At 42.2% G+C, this 24,040-nt stretch overlaps 1 protein-coding gene and 1 long non-coding RNA gene across 6 annotated transcripts in view; one reads left to right on the plus strand and one right to left on the minus strand.

Moving 5' to 3' along the window:
* LOC120231452 overlaps nt 1–24,040 on the minus strand; it is a 211,630-nt gene that overhangs the window by 131,863 nt on the left and 55,727 nt on the right. The gene's annotated exons all lie outside the window — the stretch shown is intronic.
* Nucleotides 14–22,588, plus strand: LOC120231451 (myosin-4-like). The gene is given in 38 exon segments (XM_039231624.1): nt 14–217; nt 303–446; nt 799–955; nt 1,691–1,718; nt 1,807–1,921; nt 2,352–2,444; nt 2,599–2,662; nt 2,808–2,906; nt 3,034–3,137; nt 5,079–5,217; nt 5,832–5,950; nt 6,038–6,187; nt 6,720–6,890; nt 8,393–8,702; nt 9,512–9,582; nt 9,987–10,074; nt 10,176–10,293; nt 10,815–10,938; nt 11,026–11,162; nt 11,291–11,546; nt 12,260–12,502; nt 12,808–12,984; nt 13,210–13,355; nt 13,628–13,718; nt 13,804–14,193; nt 14,662–14,788; nt 15,229–15,347; nt 15,475–15,671; nt 16,873–17,056; nt 17,141–17,306; nt 17,408–17,532; nt 18,193–18,501; nt 19,072–19,275; nt 20,639–20,764; nt 20,854–21,024; nt 21,111–21,215; nt 21,320–21,415; nt 22,432–22,588. Coding segments are annotated over 38 exon segments (5,820 nt in total). The 3' UTR covers nt 22,585–22,588.

Below are 24,040 nucleotides of genomic sequence, written 5' to 3' on the forward strand. Positions count from 1 at the left end.
ATAACTCCCAGCCATGAGTTCTGACGCCGAGATGGCCGTTTTTGGGGAGGCAGCTCCGTACCTCCGGAAATCTGAAAAGGAGCGCATTGAGGCCCAGAACAGGCCCTTTGATGCCAAGAATTCTGTCTTTGTGGTGGATGCTAAGGAGTCCTACGTGAAAAGCACAGTCCAGAGCAGGGAAGGGGGGAAGGTGACAGTGAAGACCGATGCTGGGGCTGTAAGTAACACAAAAGGAGGTGGGCAAACATAATTGAGGTTTTTCTGCTCCTCAGTTGATAAGCACCAGTTCCTTTTCTTAACAGACTGTCACAGTTAAGGAAGATCAAGTCTTCTCCATGAACCCTCCCAAATACGACAAGATCGAGGACATGGCCATGATGACCCACCTGCACGAGCCCGCCGTGCTGTACAACCTCAAAGAGCGTTATGCAGCCTGGATGATCTATGTGAGCGCCCCCTTCTTTTTCTTTTCACTTTTCACTAACTTCATGAACTATGTTAGCTAAAACCTATTAAAGACTTTACTTTCCAATTTGGTTACTATAATATTAAGACTGATAATCCAGTTAGTGTTGTGAATTCTAACGTATTTGAAAACACGCATGGGAAAAGCCATCTACTTAATGCTGAATTCGTTGGCAAACTGAAGCATCTTGTGTAGGGTGGCATGTGGGTGGGAGGCAGCCTTAGGAGAACAGACATCGTACTCTGGTCCCTCTTCTTTTGCACACTGAGCAGTATTTCCACGGCAGATTAATGAGGTGACTGCTGACTGAACAACCTTGTCATTTCCCACAGACCTACTCGGGCCTCTTCTGAGTCACCGTCAACCCCTACAAGTGGCTGCCGGTGTACAACCCCGAGGTGGTGACCGCCTACCGAGGCAAGAAGCGCCAGGAGGCCCCACCCCACATCTTCTCCATCTCTGACAATGCCTATCAGTTCATGCTGACGGGTGAGTCCATAATTATAATTTATGGAGCCATTTACAAAATGCATGTATGCTGGTAACATAAAAGACACAGAGGCAATACTTTGAGAATAAAATGCTCAGCACAATCACAATAAAAATAATAGTATGATAATATGACTAGTAGTACAATATAATAAAATTGGGAAACATAGAATAAAATGGACCCATTCCAAAAACATAGAGAATTTTGTTTAGATTTCTATGGTAAAATCCATACTAATTAATGCTAATTTCAGCTCAAAATTAACCAAGTTTAGTATCACGTATGCATTTTAATTACAGCTAATGTATCATCTCTCCAGAGTGACAAGTTATCATAGTCACTATACAACACTTTGGATGGGACGTTAATAACATGACAGGTTTATGCACTATGAACCAAGTGGCTAAATGGAATACGGAGCTGGTACTCATCTGATATTGACACATTACTCTCATGGACAGTATGCTGAAATAGTGCATTACACATTCTATATCACACTAAATGTAACAGGAGTGCAACACACTAATTAGCACATATTTTGCTACTCATTTTAGAATCTTGTGAAAAAAAACAAAGCACCAATCCATATAGTTATTTGTGTGTGTGTGTGTGTGTGTGTGTGTGTGTGTGTGAGTGGGGAGTTTTAAAAGACAATTTTGAGTTTACAAGCACTGTGTTAATCTATGTGTTAAGTGTATTTTTCAGCATTATCTCTGGTTTCTCTTCTTTCCCAGATCGTGAGAACCAGTCGATCCTGATTACGTATGTAGACCTCAAAGTCTTTCTTTCTGTTGGATTTTGATCACGATAGTGGTTAGATTCTGACTTGTTCCTCCTGTGGGCTTGACAGCGGAGAATCCGGGGCAGGAAAGACCGTGAACACCAAGCGTGTCATCCAGTACTTCGCAACAATTGCGGTCACTGGAGAGAAGAAAAAAGAGGAACCTACTCCTGGCAAAATGCAGGTGAGTATGATATTCTTCCCAGGACAGAATAAATCATAGGCTTTGAAAAATATGACCAAGTCCTTTAGAGCCATAGCCACCAAGTGCAGGTGATGACAAAATGTGGAAGATAACCCTACTGAGGCAAAAAGTGCCAGGCGGCCCCGCTATAAGAATGAGATGCTTGCTGGATGCAGTAGGTAGCAGTTCTCACAACCATTTATGAGGAGGAAAAAATGGGCATTGAGGAAGACCGAAATCAAGGCCATGTCACTGGAGTACCTCCTCCCTCACTTTGTCTTCCTTCTACTCACTGTAGAAAGCCTTCCCCGAGAGTTACACAGTGCTGCGAAGGGAGGGGGCCAGGGGAGGAAGTCAATGGGAGGTTACCTCAGCAGACTGCAACTCATCTTTTCTGGGGTCTCTTTCTCTCTTATTCATTTCTCTTAAGGGGACTCTGGAAGATCAAATCATCAGCGCCAACCCCCTACTGGAGGCCTTAGGCAATGCCAAGACCGTGAGGAACGACAACTCCTCCCGTTTTGTAAGTCTCGTGGTCTTCCTTTTCACGTGAACATCAGCACTGACCCTTCTGGATATGTGGTGTCAGTATCTTTCCCGTCTGTTTGGTCCATGGCTAAAGAAAACATTTGTCTGCCTTTGAATGTGTACAAAAGGTCTTCCTTTCTCTTTTTAAGGGTAAATTCATCAGGATCCATTTTGGTGCAACAGGCAAACTGGCTTCTGCAGATATTGAAACATGTAAGTTAACAAATACTAGGGATTAAAAATTTTCTTCTTCCAGGGTATATATTGAAAATCTTATTATCTATGTTGTGTGAACTTTCCAAATGCTTAATTTTCCATTGTGCCTTTTCTTTTAAATGTGATTGACCTGCCTTTCTAGATCTGCTAGAGAAATCCCGAGTTACCTTCCAGCTAAAGGCTGAAAGAAGCTACCACATATTTTATCAAATCATGTCCAACAAGAAACCAGAGCTTATTGGTAAGAAGTGTCTGTGATTTATTTCCACCGATGAAGAATAAAAGGCCTTCTTCCTGAAAAGTCCCTCTAAGATGTTTCTGATGACGAAAGCAATTCTGCCTATGTTTGTTCTTTTCCATGTGCACAGAAATGCTTCTGATCACCACCAACCCATATGACTTTGCCTTTGTCAGTCAAGGTGAAATCACAGTGCCCAGCATTGATGATCAGGAAGAACTGATGGCCACAGATGTAAGTAATAGGTACAAAACGGGAAAAAGCAAATTCATTTTGCAGTATGCAACACTCTCTTCTATAGAGTGAACAGCATTAGTAGAAAGATATTAAATAGGCAGTATTACCTTTTAGGCTTTCTTACCCTTGGAATAAAGTTACAGAATATTGCAATGCCCCCTACCATGTATCAGAAAACTTTAAAAGTCTGTAATAAATGTCAAGTGTTAGGCATTTCTTGACTGGTTGGCTCTTTACTTTTTTTCTCACTGGTCATTGGGATCAATTTCTGTACTCCAATAGTGACGTTTCTCCTATGTCACACCCTATAACCCAATAGTCTGAGAAAAGGAGTTAAAGTATTTTTACACTTTTTGTAACAGAATATGGTATTTCCACAATTTCTTCTGTAAGTTGGATGTAAACACGAACTTTGTTTCAACTGTGACTCTGCGGGCCAACGGTATTCCCCTCATCCCTTCCCCCCACCCCATGCAGCATTTGAAGAAATGGATTCTCTACCCCGAAAATTTTCTTTTTTGGGACTCCGTGAGCCTTTAGTTTTTGGAACTATAGATTCTCTCTGCCTGCTCTTCTTTTTTTAAGAATCATTGCTCTTTGGTTTATTTTCTTTATAGATATTTTCAGTTTTGTTTTGAATTTCTGAATAGTCAATCTTCTTTGATTATTCTCAACTTTAATACCAGTGGGAATATCCCAACATTCCCAAGACAGGACTGAGAGGTGCTTACAAGAATACTTTTTCTCTTCTAATATTACATTCAAAAGGTCTATGAACTACTTGTATGCCTTTATCTGATAAAAATCAGCTTTCACAAGCTTTAACTCATTCCTATGTCCAAAAGTTTCAGGAGTTGAAGGGTTAAAAAAACAACTTAGTAGTCTTACTCCCAAGACTTCTGTAATATTAACATGGAGGCATTTTGAGTAGGTTGGTCAGTGAGCTGGAAGCAAATTATCTGGAGAGTCTTAGGAGACATGAGTGTTACATAACCAAACTCCCTCTACCTTCTCAAAGCCTAACCTGGGCAACTAAGAAGGTGATCAAAACCTGATCGAGAAAAAAGACACAACACTTCAATAAAAGAAGCAGTTCTATTCACAAATGTCTCTTCCCTGCATGAGGAACAACCAGGTGAAGTTCCCTGATAGGCATCTCATGGCCAGCTGAGCTGGGACGTGATGTCACAGAAGAACATGGGGGAAACACAGGGCACCTGCTCTTCTCCTCGTACCCTCTTCCCAACTACACCTGTCCTGTCCAGGAAGGCAGGCTAGGATTACATATTTGGCTGGGACAGTGGGAGGAAAAGGAGCAAACAGATTTGTGACGCAAAGAGAACTCATGAGATAAACATATGGGGCAAGGCAGGGCTCATGTGGAGAAACGGGAAGAGTGGTGGCCTTGGCATCCAAAGCCAAGGCTCTGAATTCTGGCTAGGTGAGTATGGGCAAGTCATAGAAGATCTTCCCTGTCTACCTGACTCGATGGGAAATGGATGCATACTTCCTGGTGCTGCTTTGTGGAACAAAGTGCTAAAGAACAGAAGTGCCTTTAGAAAAAGGCAAAGTGCGGGGCGCCTGGGTGGCTTAGTCGCTTAAGCGTCCGACTTTCACTTAGGTCATGATCTCGCGGTTCGTGGGTTCGAGCCCCGCGTCGGGCTCTGTGCTAACAGCTAGCTCAGAGCCTGGAGCCTATTTCAGAGTCTGTGTCTCCCTCTCTCTCTGACCCTCCCCTGCTCACACTGTCTCTCTCTCTCTCCTAGAAATAAATAAAAAATATAAAAAAAAAAAGAAAGAAAGAAAAGAAAACGGCAAAGTGCTAGTCAAATGCAAGGGCAAGACAGGGCAAAAAGGTGGGGAGGCAGGCCCCCGTGTCCTGAGGGCATCTGCCATGGTGATCACTGTGAGCCGAGTCAAATCTAACTCTCTCCACAGAGTGCTGTGGACATCCTGGGTTTTAGCACTGACGAAAAGGCCGCCATCTACAAGCTCACGGGAGCCGTGATGCATTACGGGAACATGAAGTTCAAGCAGAAGCAGCGTGAGGAGCAGGCTGAGCCCGATGGCACTGAAGGTAGCTACACTCCCTGCTTGCTCAGGTCATTCAATTGACACAGCTGACACCACCAGTTCCTCAAAGGCAAGGGCCACAGGTTCACTTTCTTGACCTCGCCTACAGTGGGGAAAAGTAGCAGGGAACAGAAATGATATATACTGCATGTTTTACACAACTGAGAAGATTTGTGGAGATGTGATTTCTGCCCATTCCAATTTTCACTGCTTTACTGTACATTGGTATTTACGATCTGATTAAAGCATTTTTCATTCCAGTCAATAATTTGTGTGCCCACATGCAGTGGAGGAAAAAAAAAACAGACTGGAATTTTCCTGTCACTACTCTAGGTTAAAATTTTGCAAATGATTTTTATCTGTGGCCTACTTTTGCTATGTTTTAAATATCACAGAGTATCAATCCCCCAAGTTCCAAATTACCATCTCCAAAAAAATGACTAAAATTAGTGCGAAAGTTGGCAGTGCTTTTGAAACGATATGAACAAATGGTTTTGCCACATTTGTACATATTACTCTTTGAGCAGAACTTTTCCTGTCATTGTCCTTCACACCTTAAGCTGTGCACACTATGTTTTTGTTTTTGTTTTTTTTACTGTCCTCACCTGGTTCATGCAGTTGCTGACAAGGCAGCCTATCTCCAGAGTCTGAACTCTGCTGACCTGCTCAAAGCCCTCTGCTACCCTAGGGTCAAAGTCGGCAATGAATACGTCACCAAAGGCCAGACTGTGCAGCAGGTAAGTGAACGGCCTCAGTGAATTACACACATCCCAGCCTTCCCAGTGTCTTTAGTAACACCAACAACCATCACTATGTCTCTGAAGGTGTACAACGCGGTGGGCGCTCTGGCCAAGGCCGTCTACGAGAAGATGTTCCTGTGGATGGTCACCCGCATCAACCAGCAGCTGGACACCAAGCAACCCAGGCAGTACTTCATTGGGGTCCTGGACATCGCCGGCTTTGAGATCTTTGATGTGTGTAGTGAACTGACAGAAAATTAGCAAATGCAAATCCCCAGTCATGTGTGATCCATCTTGAGAGACCATTGAAAACTTATCTTTACAAAAAGTACAAAGCAGAATTTGTGGGAAAGAAGGAGTCTTTCAGGAGATACGAAACAATATGGCATAAAGAGGAAAAGAGAGAGAGTTTTGTCCTTTCAAATCTAGGAAGTCTCAGAATGATCTGAGAAAGGTTAACATATTAAACATCTCTCCTGGACCCAAACAGATGGGTACAGAAATGCTTTCTTAAATTACTCAAAGAGAATATTTAAAAGATGTCCTTGGTTGACAGCATTTTGCCCAATAGCTTCATGCAAAAAGTCAAGTATCTGAGGAGTCAATCCACCTTTCTTTTGAATCATGTCATCTATTAAGAAAAATATCTGAATGTGTTCGTAATTAAAGCAAAATGCCTTAAATTCAGAATAAAATATTAGTAGCTCCCCTGTAGATATAAATACTTCAGTTACAAGTAACTTCCTACATTTATCTTTTCCCGCAGTTCAACAGCCTGGAGCAGCTGTGCATCAACTTCACCAACGAGAAGCTGCAGCAGTTCTTCAACCACCACATGTTCGTGCTGGAGCAGGAGGAATACAAGAAAGAGGGCATCGAGTGGACGTTCATCGACTTCGGGATGGACCTGGCTGCCTGCATCGAGCTCATCGAGAAGGTCCGTATGACTTTTCAAGCCTCTGGTACATGAAAAACACACTGACCATCTTCTTGTGCAGAACTGCAATCCCAACTCTCAAAGGACTAGCAGTGGTGTTTCATGACATTCGTGGGCACGGTGACCAGGGGCATGGTGCCTCACAAGCGACACGTTATTAATGAGTGATTTTTCATAGAAAAATAACTGTAATACATACATATCCACACACATAGGGACTCATGTTTCTCCTCCTTTTCACTTCATCCTCCCTCACTTTTGTCCCTATGTGAACTCATGTATGAGTGACAGGAATGAAATCACAAGTAGTCCTGTGAGTACGGTCATTGATCCTGGCTGTCCCATGATGCTGTACCATGCACAAACCATCCTTCACCGGCATCAAGGCAGGATACATCAAGGTGTCTCACAGGCTGGGAGGGCAGCTTTTCAGTTGTAGTCAGTAAGACCGTGTGGACTACTGAATAAACAGTCTTACCTGGAAGGTGAGCCCTGAATTCCCCTTTATCAGGGAGGCGGGGCAATGATTCTATCCATTGTGCGTATACTAAAACCCAGAAAGCAATCATTAAGCACTTTCAAATGTGCACTGGGCACTCGCCATGTGCCTCAGGATGCCCACACATGGACAGTTATGTGTGAACACCAGCCTGAGCAGTGGGAGAGGAAAAGAAAGTATAACCACTATCTATGACAACTTCACACAGTCATGTCAAGATTCATGAAAATATGAAAGTGGAAGGGGTAGTATCAGTCTCGGTCTACCCAACTGGAGGAAAATAACTTTAATTTGGTGATACAGTATCTCTGCTATTCATGAAAACTATATGGTACTCAGTTCATGGAACATCAAAATCATTTTGGGGAGACAAATTTGTGACTGAAAATCATCAACACTGAAGTTTCTGTCAGTCATTTATATCAAACTTGAAAAGAGTCGATGTGCTTACAAAGCAAAACCTAATCATCATCACTCAAGTCCACAGTGGAGGGAACACAGCACAGAGTACAGAGAGTTCTAATGATACAACACGAGAAGCACTTTTCTCCTGAGAACGGACTACTTTTAATCATTAGCTGTGATTTCTCTTCTCTTCATACTTGTTTCATGTCTAGATTTGAAGTGAAGGAAATTACACTGTCAGTAGGGAAGAAAGTATTTAGATAGATACATATATAAAATAAAGAATTCAGCTTTGAAATGGTAGTTTTGGAATTTAATTTTATACTCTGAACATAAAGTTTGCCAAATGGCACAGATGGGCTCTTTTTTTTTTTAATTGAATATTTCTAGCAAATATATTTCCCATATGTCCTTGATACAGGACTGTTACACATTTCAGTAGCAGAGAAGAGGCAGTAATGTAGAATCAGGCTTATTTAATTTTTTATCATCCAAAGTCTTATTCTGGAACATGTTCAGGTTTCCACCAAGTACATAAACTATTGAAGCATGTTTTTCTGAGGGACTCATACTATTATCCCTTTTTTCCTACTCTCAGCCCATGGGCATCTTCTCCATCCTGGAGGAGGAGTGCATGTTCCCCAAGGCCACGGACACCTCCTTCAAGAACAAGCTGTATGAACAGCACCTGGGCAAGTCCAACAACTTCCAGAAGCCCAAGCCTGCCAAAGGCAAGGTCGAGGCACACTTCTCGCTGGTGCACTACGCGGGCACCGTGGACTACAACATTGCTGGCTGGCTGGACAAGAACAAGGACCCGCTGAACGAGACCGTGGTCGGGCTGTACCAGAAGTCTGCAATGAAGACTCTGGCTCTCCTCTTTGCCGGGGGACAAAGCGCTGAAGCAGGTCCTTAATATCATTAATATGTTCCTAGAGTCACAAAACAGATATACACTCTTTATCAGAGACCAATATAGTTACATCAAAACCTAACATGAAAATACTGTGGCCAATGTGGACCTAATGATAAGAAGCGTATTTAGTGAGTCTTATGATCATAGGCTTTCAGAGCTAAAATTGACACTGTAGCCTCATTTCACCCATGAGGAAACACAGACTCAAATGTTAAGTGACTTGCTCAAGATCACACAGCTTATTTCAACTATTTTGATAGTACCAGCTCCTTCAGGATCCAGCTAAGCTGGAGACGAGGAAATCCTTTGTCAGGGCCCCAGTGCTTAAGGAATACAAGTTGTGTTCTCCTAAGTCCTGAAGACCAGATGTACAAGCCACAGTAGAGAAGCACAAGCAAATAGGAATCGGGACTTCCCTGCAGGTTAGCAGAGGCTCACCTCCCTGGTACCAAGCATGCAACTCTGCCTCTTCTCTGGGGGATGTGTGCACTAAGGAGCATTACTCCTCCATCTCCTGGCACTCCCCTTTTGCCGATTTGGAGGAGAGAGGTCCTACCCTTCCCCACATCTACCCTTTCAATTCACAGTTCTTCTATCGTTGCTGCTGTTGTTTTCCTGAACACCTATAACGTGAGCCAATGCATCTATTTCTCTAATCCAGAGTTGAGGGAGGAAAGATACAGAGATCGGGATGGTACAAGTGAATGAGTGCACATTCAAATGTGGGAATGCCAGAGGGAATCCTGGGAGTCCTTGTACCTATAGTACAAGTAGTTTTAATTCTTCTGTTTTATTTTTCAGAAAGTGGCGGTGGAAAAAAAGGTGGTAAGAAGAAGGGTTCTTCTTTCCAGACAGTGTCAGCGCTTTTCAGGGTACGGTATACTCTTGAATGCCAAAAAACTACTTCTGTGACAAAATTAAATTATCATGACTTAAAAAAACTTTAAAAAAAAATCTATAGTGAAACAGAAAAAAGGTAACTTACGCTATACAAAAGGAAACAAAAAATGTGTTAGGAAAAATTGAACCAAACCCCCCCTGCAGTGTGGGTTCAAGCCTTACAATATATGAACCATCTCCCCTCAAAGCTCCAAATCTAAAAGATCTAGTGTTGAACAAATTTCACATGAAATCAAACCCTCTCTGGAGGCAATGACTGTAATCATTTACACTGACTTTATGCATGAAATGGGGCACATTAACTACAAATCCTTGATAGGGACTCTCATGTAGACACAACAAAAAATGATTTTAAAACTTTTCCTATGGTTCCCAGGAGAATTTAAATAAGCTGATGACCAACCTGAGGAGCACACACCCCCACTTCGTACGCTGCATCATCCCCAATGAAACCAAAACTCCCGGTAAGACTCTTCTGACATCCAAGTAAGACTCCAGTGTGACCTCACTATTCTGTAGAAAACACTTTTTGATTTGTTTTGTTTTTTTTGTTTTTGTTTTTAAGGGGCCATGGAGCACGAACTTGTCCTGCACCAGCTGCGCTGTAACGGCGTGCTGGAAGGCATCCGCATCTGCCGGAAGGGGTTCCCCAGCAGAATCCTTTACGCAGACTTCAAACAGAGGTCTGTGTCTCATTTTTTTTCTCCCTTTCAATGTGCTCGTCTAGATCATTATCGCCACACAATGCAAACATCTTTTAACTTTTCCCTTAAAACTGAAATGCTGGGGCGCCTGGGTCGTTCAGTTGGTTAAGCATCCAACTCTTGGTTTCAACTCAGGTCATGATCTCATGGTTTGTGAGATTGACCCCTGCATCAGGGTCCATGCTGACAGTGCAGAGCCAGCTTGGGATTCTCTCTCCCCATCTCTCTCTGCCTCTCCCCTGCTCATGCTCACTCACTCTCTCTCTCTCAAAAAAAACTTTTTTTAAAAAAGAAACTGAAGTGAAATTATCTGAAAGAAGAAAGTCTTGATTTATATTATCCTAAATTTTTAACATATTTTCCCAAGGTTTATCAGAAGCACTGTTTGATTATTTTAATGGAATTTTTTTTTCCTCAAAACTCTGTCATTTTTTTCAATGAAAAGTTACTACGAACTTTAGTAAGAAAAACAAACTTTTATGTTCTTTACATTCTGACAGATACAAGGTTCTAAACGCAAGTGCTATCCCAGAGGGTCAGTTCATTGACAGTAAGAAGGCTTCTGAGAAACTTCTGGGGTCTATTGACATCGACCACACCCAGTACAAATTTGGTCATACCAAGGTACCAACCTAAATCTCTACCATCATTTCATCACCTTTGGACTTTCTCATGAGTAGAAATGACATATCTCACTTGTTCTTTGGCCAGGTTTTCTTTAAAGCTGGTCTGTTGGGAACTCTAGAGGAGATGCGAGATGAAAAGTTGGCCCAACTCATCACACGCACCCAAGCTGTGTGCAGAGGGTATCTGATGAGGGTGGAATTCAAGAAGATGATGGAGAGGAGGTGAGGGACCAAGTACAAGTCCTCGTTGTCCACATTTTCATAGTTGAATCCAATGTAGTCATTACTTCTGTCGAGTGCTGGTCACTGCCCACATTCTTCTTCATTCGCATCTTTGTTCTTTCCTACAGAGAGTCCATTTTCTGCATCCAGTACAATGTCCGTGCCTTCATGAACGTCAAGCACTGGCCCTGGATGAAACTGTATTTCAAGATCAAGCCTCTCCTCAAGAGTGCTGAGACTGAGAAGGAGATGGCCAACATGAAGGAAGAATTTGAGAAGACCAAGGAAGAGCTGGCAAAGTCAGAAGCAAAAAGGAAAGAACTTGAAGAGAAGATGGTAGCTCTGATGCAAGAGAAAAATGACTTACAGCTCCAAGTTCAGTCTGTGAGCATTAATCCCTGCACAGCTCAGCGACTTCTTATTCTCCAAACACTATATAAGTGGATATGAAACATTTTTCATTTAAGGTTTATAAATCAATGGTTTCCACTAAAACATGTGTTGTCATTGTTCATCTTTCAAAAATACTAAGACTCAGACCTAAAGAAGCAATAGATGCTAAGTCACAAATTATTCTGCATATGTTCATAGGTACATTCATACACAGTATGGACATCAGAGAACAAAATCATAAGGATATCTATAGATGTTTTCCTTCCTTTATAGAACCTTCTCTTAGATGAGACTGTTCTTTCCTTAGGGAATATTTTTGTGCATAAAACAGAAGTTATGTTGTTCTTATCATGGCTGGCAAATGGCTAAATTGATGAATTCCCCCTCAAACCTGAGAAAATTGAGTCCTAGGATTAAGAGACCTTTCCAAAGCAGCACAGGTGCAGATTTTGCCAAGGGCTAGTTTTCCTGATTTGGCCCTTCCACGCATGGATATCTGGAGGAAATCTCACATTTATATTTAAGTATACTACTATACTTAATCAGTAGATTAAAATTACTAACACTCTGTCCACTGGACTTTTAAAAGTTGGCATATGTATTGACCAAACTGGTTGAGTTACTGAAGTATCCACCTTTTAGTAAATTATTGTGTGTTGCAGATATATCTTATACAAATAGTAGTGTTTCATTTCCCCCATTAGGAAGCAGATGGCTTGGCTGACGCAGAGGAAAGATGTGACCAGCTGATCAAAACGAAAATCCAGCTGGAGGCCAAGATCAAGGAGGTGACGGAGAGAGCTGAAGATGAGGAGGAGATCAACGCCGAGCTGACGGCTAAGAAGAGGAAACTGGAAGATGAGTGTTCAGAGCTCAAGAAAGACATTGATGACCTTGAGCTGACTCTGGCCAAGGTTGAAAAGGAGAAGCATGCCACGGAGAACAAGGTACAATCCTGATCCATTTTAGAGTGTTTACAAGTGCTAGCTTATTACTGAAGTACTTTAACTAAAAGTTTAATCTTAAAATCATTGAATATGAAAGAAAAATACTGTCATATTTGTCGTCTCTTTAGTCTTCACCACATTTATTTACCTTGATCCTTATCTCCTAAATTTTTCAGCTATGGAGCCCTGGGTTAGCTTTTCATCTCCATTTTCCATCTTAGGCTGACACTGTCCTAAGTTATTACCATGTATTTTTCCAAGATGACGAGATGTCATTAACATTCTATAATCTGTTCAAATCTAAGGTGAAAAACCTCACGGAAGAGATGGCAGGCCTGGACGAAACCATCGCTAAGCTGACCAAGGAGAAGAAGGCCCTCCAGGAGGCCCACCAGCAGACCCTGGATGACCTGCAGGCAGAAGAAGACAAGGTCAACACCCTGACCAAAGCTAAAACCAAGCTGGAGCAGCAAGTGGATGACGTAAGTGTGAAAAACACAGTATTTCTTCTGATGATAAAACAAACAGTTGTGGCATGCAACTGTCAATAATGTTCATATACCTTTTTCTGTGGGTTTAAAAATAATCATTAAAATTCCCATGCTATTTGGTGCATCATTTAAAATTCTCCTGTGCATCTCTGATGGCCAGTAACATATGGCTCAGTGCCTTAGGACTGAAATTAATAAAATCCACTATGAATTTAGCTTGAAGGGTCTCTGGAACAAGAAAAGAAACTCCGCATGGACCTAGAAAGAGCCAAGAGGAAACTGGAGGGAGACCTAAAATTGGCCCAGGAGTCCACGATGGACATCGAAAATGACAAACAGCAACTCGATGAGAAACTTAAAAAGTGAGCATGATATATAGTTCAACTGTAATCTGCTTATTGTCTGTCAATTCAGGCCAAATATATGTTTTAAAGATCTCTAAAATTATACTTTGGAGTACACATAAACAAATAATGACAGTTTTGACTTTTTTACTTCTTGAAAATGGTATAGTATTGACTTGTAAAACATGTACTACTCACGTCCTCAACAAGCAGCATAAAGACAATCCACTGTACGCAGCAGAGATGACTGGTAGGGAACTGACAGAGCATATGTGTTGCCTCTCTGACAGGAAAGAGTTTGAAATAAGCAACCTGCAAAGCAAGATTGAAGACGAGCAGGCCCTCGCCATGCAGCTGCAGAAGAAGATCAAGGAGCTGCAGGTGAGTCACTGCCTCCACCTCTTCCGCGCATCACAGGAATCAAAACCGCCATGAGTTGCCATTCATGTTGGTGTGTCACCCCCAGGCCCGCATCGAGGAGCTGGAGGAGGAAATCGAGGCAGAGCGGGCCTCCAGGGCCAAAGCAGAGAAGCAGCGCTCAGACCTCTCCCGGGAACTGGAGGAGATCAGCGAGCGGCTGGAAGAAGCCGGAGGAGCCACTTCAGCCCAGATAGAGATGAAAAAGAAGCGAGAGGCCGAGTTCCAGAAGATGCGCAGGGACCTGGAGGAGGCCACCCTGCAGCACGAAGCCACGGCGGCCACCCTGAGGAAGAAGCACGCGGACAGCGTGGCCGAGCTCGGGGAGCAGATAGACAACCTGCAGAGGGTCAAGCAGAAGCTGGAGAAGGAGAAGAGCGAGCTGAAGATGGAGATCGATGACCTTGCTAGTAACATGGAGACTGTCTCCAAAGCCAAGGTTTTTATTAACTTGTCCCCTTTTCATTTTATAGAGTCTATGTATGACTATATACAATCTAACTGTACAAACTTTAAACATTATCTCATGTTACACCTGTTCGGCATCACTCTATTGAAATGAATCATTTCAGTGTTCCTATCTTATTTGCACAAACCACTTTAAATATTGTCACTATGGCCGTGAAAGAATGCAATTACAGAAAAAAAATTCTCTAAATCCATACTCTACAGGATGCAGAATTTAAATGATGTTCATGTTTTCCAAAAGGAAATAATCTCATTTCCATAATCATCTGTGTATTCGTTTAGCCCAAATTATGTGCCTCTACATACAAGGCACCATGCAGGGCTTTGGGGTGGAGAGAAAAGTACATAAAACTCAGCAACTTTCCACAAGTAGTTCTCTCCAAATCCAGACTCACAAATAAACGTGTCTCTTCTTCCTGTTTCCTACTTTCCACCACAGGGAAACCTCGAGAAAATGTGCCGCACACTGGAGGACCAGCTCAGTGAAGTGAAAACGAAGGAAGAGGAGCAACAGCGTCTCATCAACGAGCTGTCAGCCCAGAAGGCGCGCTTACACACAGAATCAGGTCAGCAGGTGCCGGCCAGCGCCCACAGAGGCAAGGAATGGAAGGCAGGCCTCCACTTATGAGCCCCTACTGAACAACCATCAGCTCTCAGGCCACACGTGCCCATCATCACTGATTTGTCATTCTTTCTTCTTTTTACTGGAAGATGGCAAAAAGGATGATTCTAAGCCATAACTGAAAGAAACTTAAGCTCTGCACTGCAATTTTAGTTGCTGTGGCATTACTCACAAAAAAATATTATATATATGTATCCTAAAATATCAAAGAAAGCTCACATTTTTTTTTTTTAAAACCCAAGAAACAACACCTTCTCAACCACATCAAAGTTCTTGAGTTTTTCTTTTCATCGTGGAATAAGAGAGTTCTAACGTTACAGCATTCTTTAAACTAGTCAGCGCTTAGACAACAGAACTAAAGCTCTCGTGTTTTGTCTTTCCCAGGTGAATTTTCACGACAGCTGGATGAGAAGGAGGCTCTGGTGTCTCAGCTATCACGAGGCAAACAAGCATTTACACAACAGATTGAGGAGCTAAAGAGGCAGCTGGAAGAGGAGTCTAAGGTGAGAATTCTCCAGCTGAGACTTTCAATCATTTGAACTTTGCACCATGACACACTATTGAGTTTCACTTAGAGAATATCAATGATCAGAACATAAACCTACAATGCACATTTTTGGGTTGGTTCAGGCCAAGAACGCGCTGGCCCATGCCCTGCAATCAGCTCGCCACGACTGTGACCTGCTGCGGGAACAGTACGAGGAGGAGCAGGAGGCCAAGGCCGAGCTGCAGAGGTCCATGTCCAAGGCCAACAGCGAGGTGGCCCAGTGGAGGACCAAATACGAGACAGACGCCATCCAGCGCACAGAGGAGCTGGAGGAGGCCAAGTACGGGGTCTTAATGATGGGGACAGAAAGAAAAGTATAAAAAGAAAAAATAATAAAAGAAACAATATTCCAGGAATGAAGACAGGTGAAATATAGCAGCCAATCTGATTACAGAGTGGTCAAAACCATCATTTTCTCTTTATAAACAGGTATATGACCACCGAAGAAAGGGCTAAGACCACAGCCCTCCCCATATTCTGGTCTACTACAAAAATATCTTAAATTTATTTCTAACAAAATGAATCAAAAAATTATCAGCATACCCTTTATGAATTGAAATAGAATTAATTTCCTTCAATATAAGAAAAAGTGGAGACACTGAGGCTATCTGGTATATTATAATGAATATTATAATTAGCAATAATCAGTTTATATCTACCTGAAGTATTAGAAGTTCAGAATGAGACTATCATACTCTGTCATTATTTAACTAACAATCAGTATCAATAAGCTTATTCACTAATTATGCACAATTTTTATGGAATAAAACTCATGGGAGTTACACATGAAAAGGCAAGAATCATTATGTTTCCAGTGAAGGAAACTTCTCTAAACTGGATATAGCTCAGTAGTTGTTAGAATGAAGCAGAAAGAAGGGGTTTGGTGAGCATTTGCAGAGGGAGCACTCCAGGTAACAGTGTGAGCTGGGGGAGGTTGTGAGTTAGGGGAGCTGGTGAAGGAAGGTATTTGGGGGAAATGTGATTATGGAATAATATTTATTGTTTGGGGCATCAGACCCAGAACGTTAGTGACTAATCATATAGCCTCGGACATGTCACTTTGGGCCCCAGTTTGACTCATAAAGAGGACCGTGTTTTACGAGGACAGTCAGCACTAGCATTCCTTGACAATATGCCTCCTGTTGACGGCTGTCACTCCCTCACATCCTCACCTTGCTCACTCAGCCGAAGCGCTTACTCACTGTCTCTCCCGCATGCACACGCACACACACACTACCACCACCATGCACACAAAACGGCCTGCCTCATAAATGTGTTTGACAACCCCAGAGATAGAGAGAAGATCTCACTGGGGAGAACTAAAGAGACAAAATGGGTACTGAGAAGACATTTTAGGAAATCTTAACAACTTGTAGACACAAATCTTGGGGAAAACATGCCTTCCTAGTCAGCAGCTTTATAAAGTTCACTGTGGTGGCTGCGACTCTGCTCTCGCTCACTCGCACTGACCAATGTTTCAGGAAGAAGCTGGCCCAGCGGCTGCAGGACGCTGAGGAGCACATGGAGGCCGTGAATTCCAAGTGTGCTTCCCTGGAGAAGACGAAGCAGAGGCTCCAGAACGAAGTGGAGGACCTCATGATCGACGTGGAGAGATCAAAAGCGGCCTGCGCGGCCCTGGACAAGAAGCAGAGGAACTTCGACAAGGTGGGCCAGCCTGCTGACACCTTATCAGAGTTTTACTGGGTCTCCCTCTCTCCTTGCAGAGGCTGACAATTTGCTGCTTTTCAGGTGCTGGCAGAGTGGAAACAGAAGTATGAGGAGACTCAGGCTGAACTTGAGGCCTCCCAGAAGGAGGCCCGCTCTCTCAGCACTGAGCTGTTCAAGGTCAAGAATGCCTATGAGGAATCCCTGGATCACCTGGAAACGCTGAAGCGGGAGAACAAGAACTTGCAGCGTGAGTCTCTGTAATCCTTCTACTTCCAAAATAGCAGGAAGGCATCTTTTCAAGTCTTCCTTTTTCTCAACTGAGTTTGTTATTTTACTATTAACCTACAGAGGAGATTTCTGACCTGACGGAGCAGATTGCAGAGGGAGGAAAGCATATCCATGAACTGGAGAAAGTAAAGAAACAAATAGATCAAGAGAAGAGTGAACTACAGGCTGCCCTGGAGGAAGCAGAGGTACCCGTTTCGTTGGCTCACTTATGCGTTGTAAATAAATGGGAAAATTAATAGCAACTGAGATCTATCACGTTGCAAAGCTGCAGGGGATAACTCCTATAATTCAGTGAGAAATACTGAATTTCCTTGGGAATGCAGACTATCAGGTTGAATTAAGATGTATGAACGTTTGTATTTTTTAATGCCTTCTTCAAGAAATCATCATAATGTGCATAACAAACAACAAGCTCTCTAGGTATCAACAGGGAAACAGCATCAAAAAAACATGATGCCAACTGACCCTCCCCTGTCCTTGGAATCTGGGTTCCGCTTGCCTTTCCTGCTCTCAGAGGCTGCTCTAAAAACAGAGCCTTGAGACAGTGGTGTGGTGTTGAGAATACCTACATGGTACACGTGACTAAATCCATTTACGGCCTCCTTGTAAACTTTTAAAATTTGGTGAGCAGATGCAGGATCCATTCGGCCTCCTTCCATCCCAGACCAGCCTCTTACCCAGTTCCCTTTGCTATTAGTAAATTGCCACTACCAAGCTGGAGTGGCCTGCCTCTTTCTTTGGTCTCTTCCTGCCCTCCAAGTACAAGGTCCAGTTTCAGATTATACCTGGGAAGATCCTGAGGGGGTCAAGAACCAAGAGTAACCTAAATGCTCCTTTTTAAAAAGGGATCTCTTGAGCACGAAGAAGGCAAAATTCTTCGCATCCAGCTGGAGTTAAACCAGGTGAAATCTGAGATTGATCGGAAAATTGCTGAAAAAGATGAAGAAATCGATCAGCTAAAGAGGAACCATCTCAGAGTGGTGGAGTCGATGCAGAGCACCCTGGATGCCGAGATCAGGAGCAGGAATGATGCCCTCCGGATCAAGAAGAAGATGGAGGGAGACCTCAACGAAATGGAAATCCAGCTGAACCACGCCAACCGCCAGGCTGCAGAAGCAATAAGGAATCTTAGAAACACACAAGGAATCCTGAAGGTACTCTGGGATAAACACACACGGCGTCATGCAGTCAGCAGTGTGCAATTGTGAAATTTATATGCCATAAACCTAAATGATATGGTAATCAGTGAAAATTTACACAGCTAAAACTTACACAATTGAAATATAGCTTGCTTCTGGAAAAGTCTAAGACAAAGTTCACTTTGTCACCTGAAGACATGGCACAAATCATTTTATATGAACCTCATTTGTATAATGTATATAAGTATATACACATATTTTATATATATACATACACACACACTTGTTTAATACCTATAAAACAACATCATTAGACTAACTCATCTCTGAGGATGCTTTCTTGATCCAAAATTTTATAGCTTTAGCCATAATGTTTTTTTTATGATTCACAATCTAAAATACAACATCATGTTCTTTTGAGTAAATCTGCTACCCTCGGCTACAGAGAATGTCATTAAAGGGACTTTCAGATTTTTCCTCTCTAACCATTCTCTAAGTTACTGAGAACAAGGTGTATACATGACCCTAAATTTATATTCACTTTAACTGGAAAATGAGTAAAAGTCTTTGCCTCTTTGTGTGCAGGACACTCAGCTACACCTGGATGATGCCATCAGAAGCCAGGATGACCTTAAGGAACAGCTGGCCATGGTGGAGCGCAGGGCCAACCTGCTGCAGGCTGAGATCGAGGAGCTGCGGGCATCCCTGGAGCAGACAGAGAGGAGCAGGAAAATCGCAGAACAGGAGCTCCTGGATGCCAATGAGCGTGTGCAGCTCCTGCACACCCAGGTGAGATTTAGGACTATGGCTAAGCAAATGCACTTCCTGAAGTTGAAGACAACCTGAGAGGATAAGCTTGTTTATAAGTAAGGAATAAGCCTGACCAGGGTCCTTCGTGACATTCTGGAGAATGCACATTACAAAGGCATACTGGGGCCTAGCCAGCTCACAAGTATATGTGTAGGCTGCCATAATCATGTTGATTAGAAAAAATTTATAGGGTTGTAGAAACTTTTGTAAAAAAAAAAAAAAAAAGGCACAGAAGGCCATCTGCTCATAACCATACGTATGACATTAGTGGTCATCTTGTCTTTGGCAACTCTAAGCTGCAAACAAATAAGCAAATAAAATACAGGAGGAAGGATAAGCCACCAAGTAATTTTATGTGTCCAGGATGCACATAAAAGTTAACTACATAAAATATAAAAAGAAGTTCTTAAGCACAAATTCACAGAAACCATCATTACTGCTAGTCAGCATTTGTTGTTTATAATGGATATGTAAATAAATGGTGGTGTAGCCTCACAATAGCTAATAAGCAGCCATTACAGTATGCCTTTATTGCCATGGAAAGATGTTCACAATATTAGTAAGTGAAAACAGCAACTTAAAAATAATATATAAAGCATGATCATTTTTGTCAAAAATATACAGGAAATATCCAAAAGGATAAACAAAAGTATTATCAATGGTTATCTCTGTAGTCAGAGTACAATAATTATTCTTTACTCTTATTTTGCTAATTTATATGTTTTTTTGTAGTAAACATATATTACTACATACTTTTAAAAACTGCACTATAAGGAAATAGCTATCATGAAAATGTTAAAATCACATAGGACAAATAATTTTAAATTCAGATTAAAATGGAACATTTTTCTTACTCACTCTTAGTATCCTTGAGTTGATTAAATACTTTTAAAAACCATCAATTTTCCAAAACATAACAGATCTTTGGTTCATTTTTGTACCAATAATGATGCTATTTATGAATTTTAGATATGAAGCCAACCAAATGTGAATAAACGACTAAAAATTAATAATCCATTTTCCATGAGCCACAGCACTGTACATTATTTTTCTTGGGTCACAGTTGTGCTTCATACTTATAGGCACCTAGTGATAATTGCTGAAAATCTTTGATATCAAAAATCAAATTTTGCCTGGAATAATTTAAGAAAATATTTATTAACAGATGTATGGGTAGCAAAAAAGAAGAGAAGGCATAACTTAGAGTCAACTTTTGATTTGATTTTTATGCTGAATTTTTCTTGGATCACAGACTTTTGCCTTTATACACTAGTAAAAATGATAATGTAAATAGGATGTAATTAAATGTGCTCCCCCTCTTATTTTTATTAATTTGAAACAGAACACCAGTCTGATCAACACCAAGAAGAAGCTGGAGACAGACATTTCCCAGATCCAAGGAGAGATGGAGGACATTGTCCAGGAAGCCCGCAACGCAGAAGAGAAGGCCAAGAAGGCCATCACTGATGTGAACAGAGGGCAACACGGTGGTGGTCAAACTTGAACCCTGGTGTGCCAGCCCAACTCTCTCAACTGGTTTTGTTTCACTGTTCACAGGCGGCCATGATGGCCGAGGAGCTGAAGAAGGAGCAGGACACTAGCGCCCACCTGGAGCGGATGAAGAAGAACCTGGAGCAGATGGTGAAGGACCTTCAGCACCGTCTGGACGAGGCCGAGCAGCTGGCCCTGAAGGGCGGGAAGAAGCAGATCCAGAAGCTGGAGGCCAGGGTGGGTCTCTATCACGTCATTCTGTTCCTGACTTGCTCATGCAGCCAGTTACAGCCAAACTTTTAAACACCTTTGTTCTCTTCCAGGTGAGGGAGCTTGAAAACGAGGTGGAAAATGAACAGAAGCGCAACGTGGAGGCTGTCAAGGGTCTCCGTAAACATGAGAGAAGAGTAAAGGAACTCACTTACCAGGTGACCTGCCCTTCCACACTTCTCAGGCCTACTTGCTTTCAAGAAAGTGAAAATAATGCTTTGTTTTCAAGTAACAACACTATTTGCTACCTCTTTCATTTCAGACTGAGGAGGACCGCAAGAATGTTCTCAGGCTGCAAGACTTGGTAGACAAATTACAAACCAAAGTTAAAACTTACAAGAGACAAGCTGAAGAGGCCGTGAGTATCTGCACAATGAGACAGAAAAGTTCAGGAGCAGGTTCAGGTTTTGGGGAGCCTGAAGTTTATAGAATTTTAGAGTCTTTCTTCAAGACAAAGAATACAAACTCAGGTGTGAACATGAACATTTGGAATGAAAAGAATTTTACCACTAATTACTGGAGCCTTAGATTCAGGTTCATTTCTTCTGAGACCTCTTTAAGCAATTTTCCAGACATGTTAGTGTAGAAATGCTTCTTGGTTACAGCCTACTTCCCTCCCTATCGAGAACACTCTGCCACTCCCAGCAATCTCCAGCACTCACAGGGCTGTGCAAATGAGGGCTCTTAAGTCTAAGCTCTACTGAACAAAATTCATGGTAAATTCATCAGAACTTTTCCACTTCGTTTGGATGCTTTCTTATCTTGTTATCCTTCTCATCCTGTTAAATTCAGAAACTTCCCTTAAGATTCTCAGCACTCAGTACTACCCCTGTGCCTACTTTTTTTTTTAAGTCTATGTATTCATTGAGAAAGAGAGAGAGCACAGGCAGCAGAGGGGGCAGTGAGAGAGGGGGAGAGAGAATCCCAAGCAGGCTCTGTGTTGTTAGCGCGGACCCCAACACAGGGCTCAATCCCACCAACTGTGAGATCATGACCTGAGTCAATATCAAGAGTTGGATGCTTAACAGATTGAGCTGCCCAGATGCTCCGACTATGCCTACTTTTTCAAGTTTGTCTCACAGATTCCAATTCCTGCTACTTTGATCTCCCTGTTGACATGATAGCATCTTAAGTTTACAAGGAAACTCTCTCTGGTGAGAGAGCCCAAGCAGGGGTTTGTTAAGCCCACTCGTTCATAGAGGCAAGCATGTAGGATGCCTTGCCCTCAGGTAAGTACATGACCAAACAGTAGAACCCTCTGCTTTCTCACTTATGAAGCAAGTCCATCAGTAGCCGCTTCCAGAAGTAAAGAAGGCAATGAGAATCAGAAAATGTCAAATTTTCTTGTTCTCTCAAATGCATTTCTTTTCTCAGGAGGAACAATCCAATGTCAACCTTGCCAAGTTCCGCAAGATCCAGCACGAGCTGGAGGAGGCCGAGGAGCGGGCTGACATTGCCGAGTCCCAGGTCAACAAGCTGCGGGTGAAGAGCCGGGAGGTCCACACGAAAATCATAAGTGAAGAGTAATTCATTCTTCTGCTGAAAGGTGACCAAAGAAATGCACAAAATGTGAAGTTCTTTGTCACTGTCACATGTCACTGTAACATTAAGGCAATAAAATCTTCAGAGAATTTTGCAATCTAAAAATACATGTGTCTCTTAATCACAAGTTCTGCAGGACTATCAGAACTAATTCATTTATTCAACAGTTGTTAAGCTCTTCCTGTGCAATCAAAGACGATGACAAAAATGCATGTGGTCAGTGAACAAACATGAATAGAAGGCAAATGAAATTCCGTTCTCTGAAAAGATACAAAGGTGCTTCATGCACCCTCAAATCCATTCATTTGCCCAATTTTACTATGTGTCTGTACAGAAATGGGCACCAAGGATATGACAATTATCCCTACCTTTGAGGAGCTCAAGCCAGTAGGACAACATTCATTCAAACAGCTCTCAAAAGATGAGTAGATGGTTATCAGGTGAAAGAGAAATGGAGCTGGTCATTCTGAGAAAACAAGCATGAGATTTCAGAGTGGTTTAAGCATAAGCTCCATGAGCAAGGCCCTCAGATGAGGCCAGGGACAGAAGGGAAGGCCTGACTGTGAAGGGGACAGCCTCATGTGTGGTGCTGAGGAATCAGGATATGCATCAACCTGGTGAAATTTCATGAGGAGGAGAGTTGACACATTTCCAGTGGAAGATAGAGTAGGAGAGGAAAGACCGGAGCCTGGAGAGACTGTTGAGGCTACTGAAATGGTCCAGATTAGAGGTGACAGGGATGGAAATGAACAAGAATGTAGACTGCAAGCAGGCACTGGTATAAAGAATAGGCCAGAAGAGCACTGAAGAAGTGACATAGTGTCACGGAATTCAAACCCCCCAGTTTCTTTGTGATTATATATTCTAGTTCCATTTAGGGGAGATTCTCTTCCTCCGAGCCCCTCCAAGAAAACAGACAGAGCTTCTTAGATAAATCCTCCTACTGACCTAATTTCTACATACAGTTCTGCTTACCAAACCCAAAGAGTCTGATTTTGTTCAGTACCATGCATATTTTAAGGAGAAACCAGAAAGGGTATTTGTTATTAGTATCAAAAAGAATGTGACTGAAATTATACCAGAGTCATTGCCGGAGTAGTCTTTTCTTTAATTTTTTTAAAGCTTACAATTTGGCTTTATTGTGTAGATATTTTAAAAAATAAGATAGTAGGATCCCAATTTATTCTTTTATAGTGGTGGATATCCCCTTCTAATGAGGCTGTTTCAGGGATCTCCTTTCCCAATGTAGGAATCCTAATTAGTAATGAGAAGACTGCTCCATAAGAAGAGGATTTAAGAGGTGTGAAAAATAATTAATAAGGAATATTTAACCTAGGCCATGATGAAGACTAATGAAATATCCTGCCTAGGGCAGGCATTTATTATCAAATTTTAATTAAACTCTGTAGAGTTAACCTATTGACCTCAAAAACCACAGGGC

This window comes from Hyaena hyaena, unplaced genomic scaffold, assembly GCF_003009895.1.
Source record: "Hyaena hyaena isolate Hyena2069 unplaced genomic scaffold, ASM300989v1 scaffold_58, whole genome shotgun sequence".
NCBI lineage: Eukaryota > Metazoa > Chordata > Mammalia > Carnivora > Hyaenidae > Hyaena > Hyaena hyaena.